This window comes from Macrotis lagotis, chromosome 1 (genome assembly GCF_037893015.1).
Source record: "Macrotis lagotis isolate mMagLag1 chromosome 1, bilby.v1.9.chrom.fasta, whole genome shotgun sequence".
Classification (NCBI taxonomy): Eukaryota; Metazoa; Chordata; class Mammalia; order Peramelemorphia; family Peramelidae; genus Macrotis; species Macrotis lagotis.
In genome coordinates, this window is record NC_133658.1 from 581,838,156 (window position 1) to 581,859,646 (window position 21,491).

The window sequence follows — 21,491 nt, forward strand, 5'->3', positions numbered from 1 at the left end:
AGAACATCAAAGGAGATAAAAATGGCCAGTTTTAATTATATAAGCAATTTGCCAAACAAAATCAAGGCAGTTAAAAAGTAGAAACAGTAAACTGGAAAAAAAAAAAATTCTGTGTAGAAAATTCTACAACATAAAAGTGTCATATCAAGGATATATCAAGGATAAATACAAGAGTCATTCCAGAATATTAGCTGGTAGTTCTCAGGAGAAATTCAAACTATTGACAACAATATGGAAAAAAGTTCCAAATAATATAAATGAAAATTAAAACAATTCAGAGGTAGTACTTCATATTCATTAGACTAGCAATGATAAGAAAATAAAATGGTATGTACTGGAGGGGATATGAAGGGAGGACAAGCTCACTGTTGGTGGAGCTATGAACTGGTCAACCAATGTTTTGGCAGAAGAATTTGAAATTACTGGAATTAATTCATTAAAATGTATATAATCTTTTAGCAAAAAATATTACTACACAGGGGTGGATAAGGTGGCGCAGTGGATAGAGCACTGGCTCTGGAGTCAGGAGAACCTGAGTTCAAATCCGACCTCAGACACTTAATAATTACTTAGCTGTGTGGCCTTGGGCAAGCCACTTAACCCCATTTGCCTTGCAAAAACCTAAAAAAAAATAACACTACTCCTAGGCCTATACCTCAAAGACGTTTTTTAAAAAAAGAAGAGGGGGTGGCTAGGTGGCACAGTGGATAAAGCACCGGCCCTGGAGTCAGGAGTACCTGGGTTCAAATCCAGTCTCAGACACTTAATAATTACCTAGCTGTGTGGCCTTGGGAAAGCCACTTAACCCCATTGCCTAGCAAAAAAAAAAAAAAACTTAAAAAAAAAAGAAGAGGAAAGGGGTCTATATGTAGAAAAATATTTATAGCAACTCTTTATATTGAAGCAAAGAAGTGGAAAATAAGGAGGTGTCCACCAAATGAAGAGTGGTAATGAAAATTACTGCAACAGAAGATATGATTAAATGGATGATTTCAGAGAAAATTGAGAAAACCTGCATGAAATGATGCTATGTGAAATGAAGAGAGAATACATTTTGCATTCCGACTGCCTAATTGCAAAAGAAAAAAAAACCACTTTGGAATATGAGAATTGTAATTGATATAATATCCAGACATGGTTCAAGAAGATGGATGATGTAGCATGTGAACCACATTCAAACAATTTCAAGAACAATCTGGAGCAATGCCCAAAGAGAAATAAAACTGTGCATTCCCTCTGACTTAGCAATACCACCAGCAGATCTATGTATCCCAAAGAATTCAAAGAAAATGTCAAAGACCTATATGTACAAAAACATTTATAGTAACTCTATGGTGCAAAGAACTGGAATTTAAGGGGATACCCATCAACTGGGGGAAGAATCAAAAAAGTTGTGGCATTATCATTGTGATGGAATACTATTGTGTTATAAGAGAGTTGATTTCAGAAAAAAAAAACAGAGAAAACCTATATGAACTGATGCAAAATAAAGGGAGTAAAGCTAGATCATAATACACAGTAAAAGCAATATCATAATGTTGATTGTGAAAGATTTAGATTTTGATCAATACAATGATCCAGGACAATTCATGATGAAAACTGCTATCCAGTCCAGTGAGAGAAATAATGAACTGAGGGCAAAGTGAAGTTTAATTTCCTAATTGTATTTATTTTCCTTGGTTTTATATGGAAATATGTTTTGCACTTCACATTTATAATGGGTATCATATTTAGTTTGTCCTCTCAGTGAATGGAGGAGGGGCAATGGAATGAGAGAATCTGAAATTCAAAATTCTAAAAAATGCTAAAAGCAAATAATAAATACACAAATTAACCAAATAAACCAAACAACCAACCAATAAACAAATAAGGGGAGTAAATAAAAACCAAAGTGATGCTAGATTTTTAAGTTCTTTTTCACAGAACCACAAATCATTATCAACAAACATTTTTAGTCAGTAATTACTTTTAATTAGGAGGAAAATAAAAATTAAAACAAATTCATTCAGTGGAATACCAACAAAGGACAATCCATACTAATAGTATTAGAAACACACATATTTCTGTATTTCAAGATAAAGATCTCACCTTGACAAAGTCCAAAACAGCATCTCTTTGTATTTGTTTGGTCCTTATTTTCTCCTCTTCATATTGCAGGGCAGCAATTTGTGCTTCTTTCCTTGTACGCTCTACTAATTGCTCTCGTCTCCGATGTAATTCTGTGTCTGTCTGTGAAAGCTATAAAAACATTGTTACTCCTCCTTGTAAGTAAATGGGTATAGTCTTAAGGTTGAATTCACAACAGGAGATAAGGAACAGTCCAAAGGGCTTCTTTTGTCTGTTATCTACCATTCCTTAATAGATGTATTTCTAAGATTTTCTCTAGTTTCCATTTTTGGCTTTTTTGGAATAAAATAACATAACTAAAAAGTTAGCTTTCAATTTTAAAAGGGGTAAGAAATTATAAGTGACTAACTTTAGTGTTTGCATATAAAATCTTATATTAATTATATCATATTATATCATATCAATGTGAGATCACAAATAGATAATAGGATAATATATCCAGAAACAAATGGCAATTAGTTTAATAATACAAAAATATTTTCCTGAAAAATAAAGCTCTATTACTCAGCGAATTACCTGACTGTGACTCTGTGACAGTGATAGAAGATAAGATGCTTCAACTGGAATCCTGATCAAAAGAAAGAAACACCTTTTGATAACAAGATAAATATGGCTTCAACTGACATGCATAATTTTAACATATTGCAAAGACAGTCTTCCAGTTGATAGTTATCAGTAAATTACAACAATGTGGTCAGTATTGTAAGAGTAGCCACATTTTGTAAACCTGAGCTCTTCATTAAATCAAGCTAAAGCAATAATTGATGCTACTAACTCATGTTTCATGTTATTTGATATCACAGATTAATGTACTGTTTGCCAACAAGTGTTTATAGCATTGGGCCAAACATAGCTAACTATAGACATAGCTAACTATAGATAAATACAGTTATCTAAGACAATTTTTACTAAATGTAATCAACATTTATATGTCACAGATACATATTATTTTCTTAGCCAGAATAAGCTCCCAGAAATACATGTAAATCAAGATCTTTTTTACTCAAAAGATCATTTTGCAGATGAAAATTTAGTCCTATTATAAGATAATTTAGTAATGATTCTTATATACTTGTTCTAATTTTCAATAGAAAAACTCTTTAAGAGTTTAATAATAGAATAAGAAAATTTAGTTGATTTTGCTAATTTAACAAAGAGCAGCAATTTGGTACTTAAATTCTTATTTTTATATTGCAGTCTTACATAAGTGATTTCTTACTTTCAGAACCAGTCTCTTTTCTGTAAGCACATAAAAACAAAAATTTTCAGAATATTAACTTTTTCTACTTTTTAATCATGCTATTTAGGTCTTCTCCAAACTATAAAACACCTTAATGCCTACATGCCTAAATCACTCTCTCACACCTACATCCTAGGATTCCAATCTCTTAGACTGGTTTAGCCTGAGCTAGCATGTTCCAACTTAATATTATCACCTACTCCTCCTCAAAAACCTTCCATTGAAACTCCCAGTCCAGTGTACTCAGTGTGTCTCTAACATATAATGGCAGCTGACTCCAAATTTAACATAATATTCATATGTATAAAATGTTTGCACTCTTCCCTCCATATTCCAAAGTCCCAGCCTCAAGTTCCACCCCTTCTATAAGGGCTCCAAGGCTATACTAATTATTCATCTCTAAACTCTAACAAGACTTACTTCCTTAAACTGTTTGTAATCAATATAAGGTAGTAATATAAAGAAAAAGATTTCGGGGGCAGCTAGGTGGCGCTTTGGATCGAGCACCAGCTCTTGAGTTAGGAGATCCTGAGTTCAAATCCAGCCACAGACACTTAATAATTACCTATCCTGGGTAAGTCATTTAACTACACTGCCTTGCAAAACACCCTCCCCACTCAAAAAGAAATATATTTCAGTACCAATCTCCTCTGTTCCATGAAACCTTCAAAAACAATCTAGTATAAAATGATCTAACTCTTCTATGAAATTCGGTCAATAAATCTATTAATAAATCATAAAGAAGTAATTTTTAAAAACTTCTTATTGCTAAAGAACAACAACAAAAATTCTCCTTTTTGAAGTATTTATAACATAACTCCTTCTGGACTGTACATTCCATTAAGGTAAGAGCCATGTTTCAGAGGGAGGATAAGAAACTGAAAGTTTAAAATACTCTGTATTACCACCTACCAGCATCCTTTGCCTTAACAAAACTACAAACTTATTAAAAAGTAAATACTCATATAATACAAAGAATGGAATTTTCCTTTCTGGACAAGATGGCTACCTGAGCAGGGACAGACCACATACCTAATTCAGCAAAAAGATGAAATTTGCATCAGATTAATTAATGATTGTGAGGGATATGGAGGTGTTTGGGTTCCACAAAAATGTGAAGGTAGAATTGTTAGTTTACATTACAGAGACTACCTGTATTGTCCTATGGGCAGGTATGTGAATTAAGACAAAAGACTTAGCCTCCATCTGATCAAAAACTGAGATTAGGTCAGGTCTGCCCTACCTAGTTCAGAGTTAATATAAGGTCTGTGTCCTCTTTTACCCATGCTCAAGAAGGTAGCTGTTTTTGCTCATTAGTATAATGAGCAGGAGAGGGGAAAATGTATGGGGACAAATGTAACAATTAGATTTGTGACTCCAGTTAATGACTGGCATGAAGGGGGGGATTCCTCGCCCCTTTCTCCTTGAAAGAGGTGTGCCATTTATTAAGATGTCTTAATAAAAAAAAACCATTTTAATAATAAAAAAAACATTTTAATCACCATTTAATCATGTAACAATGATCAAGAAATCCATTGAGAAATTACAACAAGAGATTTTGCTGGGAAGATCAAATATGAAAGATACCTTAATCTGATATCATATAATTTTATTGAAAAAAATTATGCTATCTAAAAATGAATACCTTTTTAAAAAATCTATAATCAATTTAAAATGTCTCTAAGTTGTTTTTATGTATACTTGTGAAACTCCTATTCTCTTCTGTGTATACACGAACATATAGAGATGTACTACAGTAACCTTTTCTTCTTGTTTGAGGGTGAGGACATTCCTATCACTAATTCAGTTGGTTATTTTTTATAGTGCAATAATATTCCATTATTCATGTACCATAATTTGTTCAGACTTTTCCCATTTAATGGGTACGCTTTGTGGGCACCTATGCTTAAGAGTAAAAAGTGCTAGGCTGAATACTTCTAATGCTTTCCAGAACATCTGGGTCAATTCAAAATTCTACCAGTAGTACATTAAGTATGTCTATTCTACTTCAGCCTCTTTCCTCAAACAATTATCATTGAAGTGGAATCTCAGAGTTGTTTAATTTGCAATTCTCTAATTATTGTGATTTCGAACCTTTTTTCATTTAGTTTCTGAGTTTTGAATTTTCTTTTGAGAATTGTTTATTCATATGTTTGAGGATTTTATCAATTGGGAATAATTCTAAATGAGACCTTGATCTTTCAAGGCATTGCTTCTTTTAATTTTAAGACAATAATGCTATTATATTAATTTTCTTCTGGCTAGGTGACCCTTGGCCACAAACAAGTTCTCAGGGTTGTAGGCAAAGCTAAGAATATCTGTTACAGTGTAGGTGTTGACTTGCGGTGAATTTATTCATTCAAAAATTTCCAAATCCAATGAAATGAGTGGTTTAATCTTTATTCCTATCTTAAACATTAGGGAAGCAAAAAACTAAAGGCTATGGAGTTTGCTTCCTCTTTTTAACTTATAAATAATGGATTTTTGGAATTCTGAGATAATAGACATCTTTCTAAGTCCTAAGGAGTTAATTTTGGAAGCAAAGGCTATTAATGGAAAATGCAATTAGAACATGATTAATATTCCATGTCTTAATTTCCCTGACTATAAAATGAGAATAATATTTTATATGTTTTTCCTTATCTCCTTAGCCTACACAAATGAACAAACTCTTCCTATTTTTAAAGCAGATTCAGTAAAAATTTTTGAGAAATCCATATTTCATTTAAAACATTATGCAAAGCTCATCTATAACAGTCTTCAAATCAATTAAGCAATAATAAAATGAATATGAATCTTTATTTAGGATTCCAAAAACTTATTTTAATATATCAAGTATAAGTAGCATAGGTCATCTTTTTGCTGAAAGGCTTTAGGTTTAACTAAAGTTTTATATACATAGTTTTAATCTAAGAAAAATATATAAGGTCTAACAAAAATTACTGGATTAATTGCTCTATAAATTATATTGTTGTTGTTTTGTCCTTCATTCTTGAAGACCATGACATGCATATGAATTCGATTTGAATAAGGGGAATGCTGTGCTAAGTTACCAGCCATGTTTTCTCCTCTGGAGCCATTTGAGTCCAGTGGCAAGATATAAATCCAGATGGCTGGAGATGGCCTTGGATGCAAGGCAATCAACACAAATGAGTCACTTTATTTCAAACTTTTCAGCCAGAAAAAAAACATCTTTTCCTTTGTTAAGTAGTTCTCTAAAAATCTAGAACCTGATTAAGTTTTTTTCTAATTCGATATCCTTTAAACTCTTATCACTGAATCTTAACTCCAATGTAAATGATTATGAACAATATGATCTGATTTCTCATACCTGTTTTGATGAACATATCTTCTTGTGTCTTCTGTTCTTTGAACATCTCTAATGGTTACTGGCTTAATAAAAGGTGAATTCTAAAACAAAGATGAAACATCAAATTTAACATATATCTGGAATTCTGAACTATGAATTTCAATTATAAACTGAACTATGTAATCAGGAATTTTGTCTCAGACTATAAATGACAGAAGAATTTGTGGATTATATTTTATCATATTGCTCTTTTAACATCATTCTAATCTATAATCTTTCTTCTTTGGACTGGACTTGTGATCTTATTGGCATCTCCTACTCTCAGAGGTCAATGCTCTGTGCCAAGATGTTAGTCAACCTTACTATCTATTTTAAAACTTGATGGACCAATGATTTTATTGGTTCATGTTCCCTACTTCAATTCATATTAGAAACCATTCATACCTCAAGGGAAGGGCAGGAAGAACTGAACAAGCACCTACTATGTGCCAAATATTGGGATAGGTGTTTTACAAATATATCTTTTGATACACACAACAACTCTGGACATAAGTATTATATTATTACTATTATTATTGTTGTTGTTGTTGTTATTATTATTATTATCTCAATTTTAATGCTGAGTAAATTCAGGTGCTCAGAGTTTAAGTGATGTGTCCTGGATCACAGATGTAGTGAATGTCCAACAACAGATTTGAAATGCAGGTCTTCTGGACTCCAAGTCCAGTGCTCTATCTATTATTGCCACCAATTTTCCCTTAGTAGACTTTTTTCCTGAATTGCCAGGCATTAAAAAACTCAACCCCTGGTGGCAAAACTTGTGGTGACAGAATTTTCCAGATTTAAGCTGATTCTAGGACAAGGGCAAAGTATGTCACATTAGCTATAAATCTTTTTTTTTTTTTACGTGGGGGGACACTGCTGGGTTTGTACTTTACTGGAAAATCAGTTTGGATTGATGAATAGTGTTGAATTTGAAGTCAGGAAGACTTTGCTAAGAAACAGATCTCTGAAGCTTATTAGTTGTAGGACCCTGGTCAGTCTCCTCATCTTATAATGGGAATAATATTAGTATCTACTTACAAAGATTATTGTTAGGATCAAATAAGATAAAGTATGTAAAGCACTCTGCAAATCATAAAGCACCACACAAATGTAGCTAATGATGATGATGATCTTCAAGAATGAATGGTAGGACATTAGTAGCAGTCAAGAGTATATTCTGCAATATTTCAGGGTTCTGTGATTTTCCTTATATGACTTAATAAACACAATAGCCTTTGAAAAGTACTATGGTACTTTTGCCCTGTGGCCAAACTAGCAATACAATCTATGGTTTAGCTTGACTAATCACTGGACAGAGATGTCACATTGTTCAATCAACCCTTATAACCAAACTTTCCAGCTTAACTGAACTTGCTGATGCCCTATTAACAGAGAACTAGAGTCACTTATATAACACAGTGGAGACAATGATCAGAAAGTAGTGCAAGAAGTTATACATAAGCACAAATGTATTCTTCCCCTACCCACAAGAATTCTAGTATTTCATAAAAACATCTTTTACTCTGCAAAGATTACTTAAGCACATATTAGTCACACAGAATCTTCAGCAATAAATCATCTAGCTCAATCTTCAATAGAAGGTCAATTTAATTCAATTCAAAGATAAATTTCTTTTACATTTATACCTGATAGTCAAATAGCACCTATTTAATAACTATATCTAGCAATGAAGAGCTTATTATGTAAATTAAATTTCTTTATTATTTCCCTATCATAAATTATTGCTGTTGAAAGGCACATGTGTTTACAAGGCTGTCTGATAATATCAAGATGTTATCATTTTTTATAGCAGGTCTTATCCTAGGACACTAATTTCCTAATGTTAATTTGTAATGTATAGCCTAAAATGCTTCCACAGTATTAAACCATAACATATCTAGCAAAATAGAAAATATTGATAATTTTACAAATACAAGTGAGGAAAAGGTTACTTTTTATAGGATTAAAGTAGTTGTGCTCTCTACCAAAGTTCTGCTCTGATATATCAAAACAGTGGCAACTTTCCACACCAGTAGAATGTAGGGTCTGATGAGATCTATAAAGGTAGAAAGCCTCTGAATATCAGTTGATGTCAGGTTACCTGTCATCTGTCTTATATGATCTGGTCATTCTGACTACTGTTCTCTTTCTCCTCCCTTTTGTGCTAAACTCCCCTTGAGGTCTATTTACAATAGGGACTTCCTTTTTCTTTCCTCTCATTCTCTTAATTCTTTGCAGTCAGATTTTTGACCTCATAAATTCTATCCAAATACCCTCTCCAAAGTTGCTGATTTCTCAATTGTCAAAACAAATGAGCTTTTCTCAATCATTATTCTTCTGAAATTCTCTGCAGCCTCTGACACTCTTCCCCTTAATATACAAACTTCTTCTAAATTTTAAAGATTCTATTCTCTTCTTGTTCTCTTATTTATCTGATTTCTACTTCTCAGTCTTCTTTGCTGGATCTACCTAGGTTGAGTGAATGACTCAAAGGACTCCCTTTTCTATTCTTCCCTCTATACTTCTTCTCATGGTGTTTTCATTAGCTTTCATGGATTCAATTACCATCTCTGTGCCTGATGAATCCCAAATCTAATAATTCTGCCTTGATTTCTCTTCTGACCTAAAGTCTCAAGTTCAACATATTCAAATCTATTATCTTTCCCCCAAACCTCCCATCTTCCTAATTTCCCTATCACAGTAGAAAGAAGTATCATCTTTCTAGTGATCCAGGTTCACAAGCTAGGTGTCATCCTGCATTCCTCACTCTCTTTCATCCTTTACATCCAAACCGTTGTCAAAGTTTGTCAATGAATATGCCCTTTTCTCTTCCCTGACACTCCCACTATCCTGGTGAAGATCATTATCCCATGCCTAGACCATTGAAAAAGCAGGCTGGCTGGTCTCCCTGCCAGTCCTTCCTCAGTTTAATTGGACAATTCAGCTTGCTAAAATGCAGGTCAGACTTTGTCATTCCTCTATTCAATAGTTGTAAACTCCAACAACTCTCTTATTTCTTGGATCAAATATAAAATCCTCTTCAAAGTTTTTCATAACCTGTTCCCTTTCTACCTTTCTAGTCTTCTTACACATTACAACTCCAGTTATTCTATGATCAAATGACCCTGTCTTCTTTGCTTTTCTTTGCATAGGCTACTCCACCTTTCAACTCTGAGCATTTTCTCTGAAAATCCCTAATACTTGAAATGCTTTCCCCTTTCTAGGTCTACCATCTCTGCTTTCTTGATTCCATGGCTTCCTTCAAGTTTCACATAAATTTTCACTTTTTCTGAGAAGCCTTTCCTAATCCTCCTTAATCTTAGTGCCTTCTTCTTAAAATAAAAACAACCAAAAAAAAACCTACATTCATCCCCCTGTCAATTTATCCCATATATTATGTGTGTATGTGTATGCTGTATAACATGTGTATGTTATATTCATAGTTACTTGCATGTTCTTTCCTCTATTACATTGTAAGCATTGGAGACTCATCACAAGAGATTGGCCACTGATGGTAAAATTTTTTGACTATTCATTTGGGAAGACTAGCTACAGTAAATTTGAAGTAATTGTCATACGACTTTGTGAAGGGAATCCCTATTTGCTATTTTTGAAGTAATAAAGTATATAAAATAGAGACAACATGGAAGCATGGAAAAAAAAGTAAAGAAGGCTATTTCCACCTTCACTGACCTAGACATTAGAGCAAGGGACACTCTCATATTGCTCCTACAGTACAGGTCTCATTCAATCATCAACTAATTTTTGAGCAAACATATAGAACCTGTCAAAGAACATTTTTTCATTGAATTATAAGTCGTGTATGATAAAACTACTTCATCACATTTTATAAAGAGATCAAGTTTTCAAAGTAGCACAAAAATTTTAAAAGGTATGGTATAAAGAATAATAGTACAAGATAAACTGACTTCAATGAAGAGGATATGAATTAATTTGAAAACATGTTAATGGGATCTATTGTATTAGAGATTAAATAATGCTTAAGAGTCTTTTCATTTTTAAAGTAAAATTAAATTTGAAATGAAATTTTATCATAGCTATAAAATAAAAAGACCAAAAAAAGAATCCAATGTCAAGATCATACCATGTTGTTAAATAGCTGCTCTTTACCCCTGTACCTTGAATCATTAATATTTTCATCATTCAGCTGTTTCAGTGTCATCTCCGAGTTGTACCACTTTTAATTAATACAACACAATTCAGCTTTACATGTAAGATGTCTTATGAGCCTCAACAAAAAAACTATTATGTACAGAAGCATTCAAATCCAAAAGTCAAAGGCCTTCTTTATTAGAATAAAATTAATCCCAACAAATAAAGTTATAGTCCTGAAGTAATCACATTCTACTTCTAAGAAATGAAGTATTTAATTTTCCAAAAAAGGTTTGAAGTGTGTTTCAAATAAACCCTGTTTTGAGTCTTTGAGTTTTTCTAGACATCAACATTCTACTCACAAGCAGATGCAACTTCTTTGTTGTTTTTTAATAGAAATATTTATGAGTCTTTTAAAAAGTCATCTTGCAGATGGCAGTGGCCTGAATGCTTTCTTTATTAGCTAAGGTCATTTTGTGCACCTTATTGAGGAATTTACATGTTAATTCATTTTACTGGCAATTAATTTATATTCTGTGTGATTAAATATAAAATAATTTGTCTAAACAATTTAATACTATTTTATGTTGAATGTTTAAAATAGATTGTAAGCTTCTTCATGGTAGGGACTGTCTTTTGCCTCCATCTGTGCTTAGCATAGTGCCTGGTATATGGCTGATGCTTAAAAAATGTTTATTGAATGAATGAGTGCTGCCAGAGGACAACTTTTTAGTTCTATTTATAATTAATGATCATGCTAATATATTGGTCAAATTTAGTAAGGGAGAAAAGCATTAATTGCTTCATTATTAAAAAAACCCCCAAAACAAACAAGTATAGCTCACTTTGGAAATCTCATTTATTCCTCTTCTTGATTAACAGATGAACTCAAAACCTAGCTGAATTTAATAACTGCTTTTAAAATATACCTACAGAACCAGAGAATTCTTGTTTCTTCACAAAACAAAGTAATATTAATACCTGAAGAATGAAGTTTTATTGTCAACTTGTTGCCCTAAGACCATAGAACTATTATGAAGACTTTTTATGAAAGAATAGGAGCATACTTGAGTTTAAATAATTGTACTACCTCATGAGAAGTTCGTCGCTGTTCAATATATGATGTGAATTGTGAGCTAAGGCTGTCTGAATTCAGGCCTTTGGGTTGCCTTATCTCTTCTTCCTCTTCTTCAGTAGCACAGCTGTCAATATAGTCAATCTGATCTAGTTCATGTTCCACTTGACATAGAGAAACATACACAAACACCAGAAAAAGCATTCAGATTAGATAACCAACAATGGAGAAAGAAACAGAAGCTAAAATGTATCATATTTCCTTCAATGACTCTTCAAGATGATTCCTGTTCTCACCACACTCTTTTACTGATATCGTCCATTTTAAAAGGAGATCAAGATATATGTGTATATAGATCTGGTCTACAGTTACTATCAGAAAAAATTATTTTCGTTACCTTTCCTTTTATGAAAGAAAATAAAAATTAGTGACAAAGTTATTATCATGAGTTTTTTCTTTCTTTCATTCTTGTTTCATTTCTTCAACAATTCCTCACAGTTTTGGATAAGATTGTTTATACATGTGAGAGCAACTTACTTTTAACTGATTGAAAGATATCATTTACATTTAGCATTTGTTTTCAAGTACCAGTTTGAGAAGTGAGGATCTCAGGTACTGCTCATGGCTTATGTGTCCTCACAGAATTAAAAGTACATGAGAGAGCTAACAGTCACATATTTCTTCCTATTTACCTATTTACCTTCCTATTTACTTTATTACTTCAAAAGAGCAAACAGGTAGGGACTCCCCTCACAAAATCGTATGACAGCTTACTTCAGATTTACTGCAAATAACCTTCCCAAATTCATAGTCAAAAATTTTTACCATCACTGGCTGATCTCTTAGTGAATTGTGAAAAGGATGGTATAGAGTAAGAAGAAAATGAATGGGGTATCAATCCTATATATAACCTGTATTTTTTCAATCCTATATATAACCTGCAGCAAATGCAACTCTATTTAATCTTTTTTTTTAACTTCATAAGGCTAAATACTTAGACAAAACTTTATTGACAGTATTATTAATAATGCTATTATGGAGGAGAGGGATTGTTGTTCAATGTTTTATAGAGATATGAGAGGAACTAAAATATTTTCCCCTCTCAAAATTTATCACAGAAGAAAAATATTAATATATTCCTCTAAGTAAGATCCAGTCTATCTATCATTGTAAGTCAAAATTTGGGTATATCATTAAAGAATAGTTAAATAATAGAAAATAAAGGAAATAAACTGTTCTTTTAAGAACTACTTTTCTTAAGGGAAAGAAAAAGGAAGAAGGAACTGATAAAAGGGAAGAAAAACATGTATAGACATGTGGATAAACTTTGAAAAACTTTCACAACATATAACTGGAAAAATAAAATAAAATATCAATTGAAAAAACTACTTTTCTTTTCTGATTTCTTTCTAGAGTAATTCCTCATTTCAATTTACAGGTAGTATAACAAAAATGCATAGAGAACTGGCATTGAAAACAAGAAGACATGAGTATTAGTCCTGCCTCTTAAAAAAATCATAGCTATATGACCACAATAAGTCACTCCTCAGTGAGCCCCAGGCAACTAAGAGCAGTTGGTTGACTTCAAGTGCTGGAGATAGTGTCCACATCACAAGTCTCTCACAGGTCAAGAAGTCTGGTACCTCCCCCAAATTTAGTCAAAGTAAAAAATAAATTTCCAAGTTATCACTTTACTTATATAAAGGAGATAAAATACATATCTCACAGAAAAACTAAACTATAAATTTAATTTCCATTTTCTTGTCTCTGCCAGACTAGCCCCATTCCATATAGCCAAAATAATATCACAAGAAATAAATGAACTGTTAAAATGATAAACTGCTCAGACATTATTACATATATGAAATGAGATAATACTAATTGGTGAGAAAAAGAAAATAAAAGAAACTAGTACTCAAAAGAAGTGAGAAGAAAAAAATTTCAGGAAACATAGAGAAGAGTCTGTTTTCTTATCAACTTCCTGAAAATCATTCTGTGATGTCATTTTTGATCATATTGCTGTCTGTTGTTCAGTTGTTTCAGTCATATCTGACTCTTCAGATGGTTTATGTCAAACCCCTTTTGGGATTTTCTCATTAAAGATATTGAATTAGTTTGTCATTTTCTTCTCTAGCTCATTATACAAATGAGGAAATTGAGGCAAACAGGGTTAAGTGACTTGTCCAGGGTCACACAGCTAGGATGCATCAGAGGCCAGATTTCAATTTGTGTTTTCTTGACTCCAGGTCTAGCACGCTACCTACTGTGCCACTTAGTTTCTTCTCCTTGATCATTTTTTTCTGAAAATATGAACAAGTACACTTGATGTCATCTCAGTGGGCCTTAGTTTCTTCAAATGTAAAACAAAAGGACTGAAGAAGATCTTTAAATTCCTCCCATCTGTACATCACAGACTTAATGATACAACAAACTTTACCTCATAAGAATGGTAATTAATGAGAATTAATTGGGACTCAGGAACTCCTTTTTACCAATCTTTGAGCCAGAGCAATGGTCAGCATTTAATTACTAAAGTCAATAAAATGAAGATCCAAAAACCTCTGAAAGGGCATAATTTTGGGGAAAAGTCAATGATTAAGCTCAAATATAACAAATTAAGTCACTTTCCTTTCTAAATATGGGCCAAAAATTGATAGTTACTATGATTTTTTGTTTTTGCAAGGTTATAGGGTTAGGTGACTTTTCCAAGGTCACACAGCAAGGTAATTAAGTGTCTGAGGCCATATTTGAACTCAGGTCCTCCTGACTCCAGGGTTGGTGCTCTATCCACTTTGCCATCTAGCTGCCCCTTGCCTATGGTTTTGATGCAAGTTGCATGCAACTTAAAAAGAGATTGAAATATTTACAGCAATAACACAAAAAGTTTCTGTTTTTATTTTCATTAAGGTTTTTCCTCAAATGAAAAAGGATACAAAAAATTTTTAAAAGGGGGAATATTTTAAAATAAATCAGAAAAAAAATTTAAACTGCATCATAGTACTGATATATGTGTAAATCTATTCCATATATAAAACAAGTTTCTGGAATCAAAAAGAAAAAGAAAAAGGCTGCAGGGACAGAGAAGAAACTATAGGAAGGAGAACAAATGGAAGGAGATGCAAGAAAGTATTTGTGGAGAAATAAGACTGAACAATTTATATGTCATCAATGTATATTTACCTCCACCATTTGTTACGACTACACTGCCTCGGTTTTCCTGGTACTGGCTTTCTCTTCGCAGTCTCTGTTCTTTAGTAATCTCTGCTACTCGCAAAGGTAAATCTGAAAATTCATCTGTAGGCTTTATGAAATATTAAAAACAATAAATATTATTTTTAACTTTAGTTGACATAAACATATAAAAAATTAATATCTAAATTTGAATGGAAAATTGTATACTAAATGAATAGAGTCAAAAGTCCAACTCAGGTATTTGTTGTATGCTAAAGTTTATTTTTATGTCACTTTTTAACAACTTTTAGCTAGGACAACACTGGGAGACCTGTTATAGACAATACTCTCTCTCTCTCTTTCTCTCTGCATATATATATATATATATATATATATATATATATATATATATATATATATATATCAAAACAGAGGAAAAAACAAAACAAACTACAAAATCTGAATGAACACTAGGTTCACTTTTTAAAAACTTCTCTTATGTTTTTCCTTCCCTATCCCATGGTTCTCTTTCTTTTTCCTTAATCCTAATCCCTGAAACAGAAAATGACTAATATGTAAACATGTTAAACACAAATGTACTTGTACAATGCTCACTAGACTATTCACCACTGGGGGTGGAAAGGAAGGGTGAAATAAAATCATGTAACATAAATATGCATGTGGATGAATGTTGAAAAACTTTCATAACATGCAATCAGAGAAATAAAAAAACCAAAAAAACAAAAACATTTTTATAATAAGACTAATAAATGGTGGCTGAATATAAAAGATGAAACCCAATACTTACCTTGAAAAATAGAAATCAATAATGTGGCAATATTAGATATTAAACAAAATAAAATCACAAAAATTTATTTAGAATGTTGGTCCTTAAAGATAAATGGTTATGAGGTAGATTCCTTTTTTCTATCTCATCAGTAGGAAACTTCTCTTCTCTCCCTAAATAATTATTACCTAGAAACACTGTTCTAAACCACCTTGCCCTACTCATTTTATAAAATAGTTATGCTACAATCAGTTCCCTATATACTGGTGGGATCAAACTCATATAGAAATGTATTACTGAAGAAAATCATAAGTTAATACTGTCTAAGTTGTACTGTATTTTATTTTCTTAAACAGTTTCCAATTACATCTTATACCATGAACAATGATTTCCCCTTGACTACCTCAGAAAAGAGTTAAGATGCCTTTTCTTCAATGGCTCCTAAGATAGTTTCTAGGCACTGTCTTACTCAATTATTTCCCTTTTGTTCTGAGAAACCAGAAATGTGAACAACTAAAGCCTGAATTAGCAAGTGGACTACAATAAAAGAACAGTAATAAAAGGAAAAAGTGAGATTGAGGAAGGAGTGTAACCATGTAGGAGAGAAAGAAAAATAGGAAAGATGAAATATAAAGGGATCAAATTAAATTGCCTTCTATGTATTTAAGGAATTTTACTGCATCTTTGCACCTCTCAAAATTTAGCATTCTGCATACAGGACCTATTAAATAAAATAATTAATAAACTAATATATTGATTTGAAAGCTTAAAACCCAGTTCCTATCTCTAAAAGGCAGTAATAAAGTTTTGCCTTTAAAGTATCCTTCAGTGTTTTTGGCAACAAAAATCCAAAAAATAACACAAATCTTAAAGATTTGGCCCACATTAGTTATTGAGGGAAGTAAACCACACTACTAGCTAATCAATTACAAGCAGGTACATGACTTAGTGGACATAATGCTGGACCCTGAGTGAGAAATAGTGGAGTTCAAATTTGACCTCAACTGTATAACCTATGGGGGGGGGGGGAGCCAAGATGGTGTCATGGAGGTAAGAATTCCCAGAAGCTCTTCCCTAGAACACTTCAAATGCTGTAAAATTATGACCAACCAAATTCTAGAGAGCAGAACCCATAGAAAGACTGAGTGAAACCATTTCCCAGCCCAAGACAACTTGGAAAATCTACAGGAAAGGTCCATTCCACCAGGACCAGGGTTGGAAAGGGCTGCAGCTACATGCACCAGAACAACAGAACAGCCCAGCTCCAGCCTTCCAGGAACAGCCCATGGGGCGCCTGGTCCATGGCAGCTGGAGTGGTTTCCAGACCACTTAACTCAAGGGTTGTGGAAGGGCAGTGGGAAAACTCTGCCCCACCAGAGTGAGTGCAAAGCCCAGTTCAGCACAGCCTCCCCTGAGACCTTGATGTAGTCGCTCTCTGGAAATCTGCAGAGCCACCTAACAGACGGAGTGGGAGAGAAGAGATTTGTAGAGGTCACTCCACTATCCCTCAGGCAGGATTCTGTTGCTTTGCCCATACTCAGATCCAGGGCCCAGTCTGGGCAAGAGGGCAAGAACCCTGTTCACAGCTCCAGGGTAGAGGAGAGTGCTTGTGGTCATCCACAGACCAGAGCACAGGCAGGAGAACAGCCAGTCTTTCATAAGACATTGAAGGAACTGAGATACTTGCAGAAATGTTCCAAAAAAACCCATAAGCTTTGGAAGTACCTTAAAATCAGGTCATATGCTGGGGAAATGAGCAAACAATAGAGGAAAAAGAATCTTCCCATAGAAAATTATTTTAGTCCAATGGAGAAGGAAAATATACACTCAGAAGACTGTAACAAAGTCAAAGATTCTGTATCCAAAGCCTCCAAGAAAAATAGGAATTGGTCTCAAGCTATGGAAAAGTTCAAAAAAGACTTCTGAAAGCAAGTAAGGGAGGTAGAGAAAAATTGAGAAGAAAACTGAGAGCAATGCAGGAAAATCATAAATACCAAGTCAGCAGCTTGGTGAAGGAGATACAAAAAATTACCAAAGAAAATAGCATGCAAAAAAACAGTATAGGTCAAATGGAGAATGCAGTCCAAAGATCAATGAGAAAAAGAATGCCTTAAAAAGCACAATTGACTAGATGGAAAAGCAGATAAAAAAGCTCTCTGAAGAATATAACTCCTTCAAATGTAGAATGGAGCTAAGGGAAGCTGATGATTACGTGAAAAATCAAGATACAATAAAACAAAACCAAAAGAATGAAAAACTAGAAGAAATGTGAAATATCTCATTGGAAAAACAACTGACCTGGAAAAAAGATTCAAGGAGAAAATTACTAGGCTACCTGAAAGTCATGAAACAGGAAAAGAGCCTAGATTTCAGTTTTCAAGAACAACTGTCCTGAAATCTTAGAAGCAGAGGGTAAAGTAGAAATTGAGGAAATCCACTGATCACCTCCTGAAAGAGATCCCTAAAATGTAAACTCCCAGGAATATTATAACCAAATTCCAGAACTCCCAAGTCAAGAAGAAAATGTTACAAGCAGCTACAATTACCATGGTGTGATAGCCAGGATTTTACATAGGATTTGGCAGTCTACATAATGGGCTTGTAGGACTTGGAATATGATATTCTGGAAGGCAGAAGAGTTTGGTTTACAACCGAGAATCAACAACCTAGCAAAACTGAACATCCCCTTTCAGGGGAAAAACATTCAATGAAATAGGGGACATTCAAACTTTCCTGTTGAAATGAGCGTAGTTGAAAAGAAAATTTGATCTTCAAGTACAAGACTGAGGTGAAACAGAGAGGGCAGATAGGAAGGGCAATTTATGATGGATTTATGATGGCTTTCAACTGCTTATATTTCTACATGGGAAGATGGCACTGTAACTAATATAAACCTTCTCATGTATCAGAGCAGTTAGAAGGAGCATCGATAGACAAGGTACAGGAGGAGCTGAATATAAAAAATACATGATCAATTATAAAGATGGAGTTAATGATGAAAGAGGAATGTACTAGAAGAAAGGGAAAGGAGAGGTAGAATGGGCTAAGATATTTCACATAAAAGAGTCAAGAAAAAGCTTATGCAATGGAGTAGAAGGGGAAAAAGTAAAGGGGGGGAGTGAGTGAGCCTTCATTCTCATCCAAAGTGGCTCTGAGAGGAAATAACATACACAATCAATAGAATATAGAACTCTAACCCTAGAGAAAAAAGGAAAGGAAAGGGATGGAAAAAGGGGGACAGGAGGAGGGGAGGGAGGTGTAAGAGAGATAGAGATCATGGGAGAGGGTAGTGAGATACAACACACTTTTGAGGAGGGACAGGGTGAAAGGAGAGAGAATAGAATAAATGGGAGTGGGGAGAAATAGACTAGAAGGAAATATAGTTAAAAATAGCTACTGTGGGGGCAGCTAGGCTGTGCAGGGGATAGAGCACAGGCCCTGGAGTCAGGAGTACCTAGGTTCAAATCCAGTCTCAGACACTTAATAATTACCTAGCTGTGTGGCCTTGGGCAAGCCACTTAACCCCACTGCCTTGCAAAAAACCTAAAAAAAAAATATATCAACTGTGGGGAAAAAGTATTGAAGCAATTTCTCTGATGGACTTATGAAAAGAATGCAATCCATCCCAGAGACAGAATCAATGGTATCTGAATTGTTTAATGTTTGTTGAGTCATTTAACCTTGCTCTGTCCCAATTTACAAAATTGGAAATCCTTTTAGGTTACTTTCTAGGACTGTTCTGAGGACCAAAGAAGATAATAGTCACAAAGTGCTTAGCACAGTGCCTGGAATATGGTAAGCAATAAATGCTGGTTTCTTTCCTTCCTTAATACTTCTGTCTAGTTAATTCTGGTAGGGGCAGTTAGATGATACAGTGAATAGAGCTTTGGTCTTGGAGTCAGGAGGACAGGAGTTTTGCCTCAGATACTTGACCCTTCCTAGCTGTGTGACCTTGGGCAAGTCACTTAACCCTAACTGCCTCGCATCCAGGGCCATCTCCAGTTGTCCAGATTCCTATCTGGCCACTGGATCCAGATGGTTCTGGAGGATAAAGTGAGGCTAGTGACTAAGCACAGCAACCCCTCACTGAAATCCAATTCACATGTATGTCATAGCATCACCTTCCTGATGTCATGGTCTTCTCCAAGAAAAAGGGACAAAAAAAATTAAATTCTGGCATACTACCCAATGCTCACTGTCATTAATTGTGTTATAATTAATGAAGTAAAAGGGTAATAGGCATTTTATGGCAATTAAATTGGATTCTGATATTTTGAGGATTGCCATGCGTACTAAATTATTCAAATTGGGTTATCTAAATAAATGCTCCTAAATATTAACTGGTCCATAATGCTAAAATTAAAAAAAAACCTATATACTTAAATAAGTCATAAAATTACCAAGCCAAACTATAGTGGGTTTTTTTCTACAACTTTCAACACAAATAAAGATTATGTGACTTTTTGTTTAAGGTTTTTGCAAGGCAAATGGGGATAAGTGGCTTGCCCAAGGCCACACAGCTAGGTAATTATTAAGCATCTGAGACCCGATTTGAACCCAGGTCCTCCTGACTCCAGGGCCAGTGCTTTATCCACTGTGCCACCTAGCCGGCCCGATATATATATAGACTCTTAAAGTTTTTTGACATCACTTCCCAATATGCTTTTCATTGATCCATCCCTTGCAACAAAAATAAAGATAAGCAAAACCAAACAAAAGAGCATACTTGTCTTTGTATGTAATATTCTGTACCCAAATCCTCAAAACTCTACAAGAAGTAGTGAGATATATTTTACCACTGGTCTTATTTAGGTTGTATTTAAAGAGCTACAATTTTCTTAGAATTTTCATGCACATTACCCTAATTTTGTGCACGGTTTTATAGTTCTGCTTTCTCTACTTGGGATCAGTTCATTTATGTCTTCTCATATTGTTTATTTTTATTATGACATTTTTTCTTTATTATTTTTCTGTCCTTTTTATAATTCAGTATAGAATATACTTTGGTTTTACACAAGCATGACGGAAGTTTAGGGATGTGTGGTCTATATTCAGACTATTATACATTTTGTTCATTTGTATATGTATTATGTGCTTATAACAGTCATTTATAAGTACTTAATGTTGTATGTGAAAAAATTTTTAATACTATTAATTAGAACATATTCCATTTTTAATTCCCTTTTCTCCTTTTTTTTTTGGAATATTTAAAAATTACTTACTTCATTCCCTGACCACCTCTTATCACCACTGTCCACACTATTAAAACCAGAATCAAGGGCTCCATATGGACGACTTGAGTACAATTCTTCATGGCTGTGAAGAAATAATTTTCAATTAATTTACATTGCCAAAGCAAATTCTAAAGTGATACTTTTATTCAAAATGAAATGATAGTATCAAGAAATTGCAGTATTCAGTGAATTAAGTGGCTTTTACATAATAAATGTATTATTGATTAAGCATTCACTTTGACGTCACTTCTGATTCTTATAACCCCAATTTTCCTTTAAAACTTTGTTCATGAGTCATTTTTCTACATGAGGCCTCCAGCTATGTTTCTTCTCTCTCATAAATTTACCTTGTATTTATTTTATTAAAAATTTTAATTCTCATAGCAACA

At 33.6% G+C, this 21,491-nt stretch overlaps 1 protein-coding gene across 6 annotated transcripts in view; it reads right to left on the reverse strand.

Annotated features, from left to right (window-relative positions):
• The window catches only part of LRCH3 (leucine rich repeats and calponin homology domain containing 3), a 150,085-nt gene that overhangs the window by 42,647 nt on the left and 85,947 nt on the right, over positions 1–21,491 (reverse strand). For all 6 annotated transcript variants that reach the window (XM_074214729.1, XM_074214731.1, XM_074214727.1 and 3 more), the window contains exons 7-12: positions 21,091–21,184; positions 15,091–15,211; positions 11,926–12,074; positions 6,699–6,778; positions 2,644–2,695; positions 2,089–2,238 (exon numbers count right to left, since the gene is read on the reverse strand). In XM_074214729.1, coding sequence (XP_074070830.1) covers positions 2,089–2,238; positions 2,644–2,695; positions 6,699–6,778; positions 11,926–12,074; positions 15,091–15,211; positions 21,091–21,184 — 646 coding nt within the window. The remainder of the gene's footprint in view (positions 1–2,088; positions 2,239–2,643; positions 2,696–6,698; positions 6,779–11,925; positions 12,075–15,090; positions 15,212–21,090; positions 21,185–21,491) is intronic.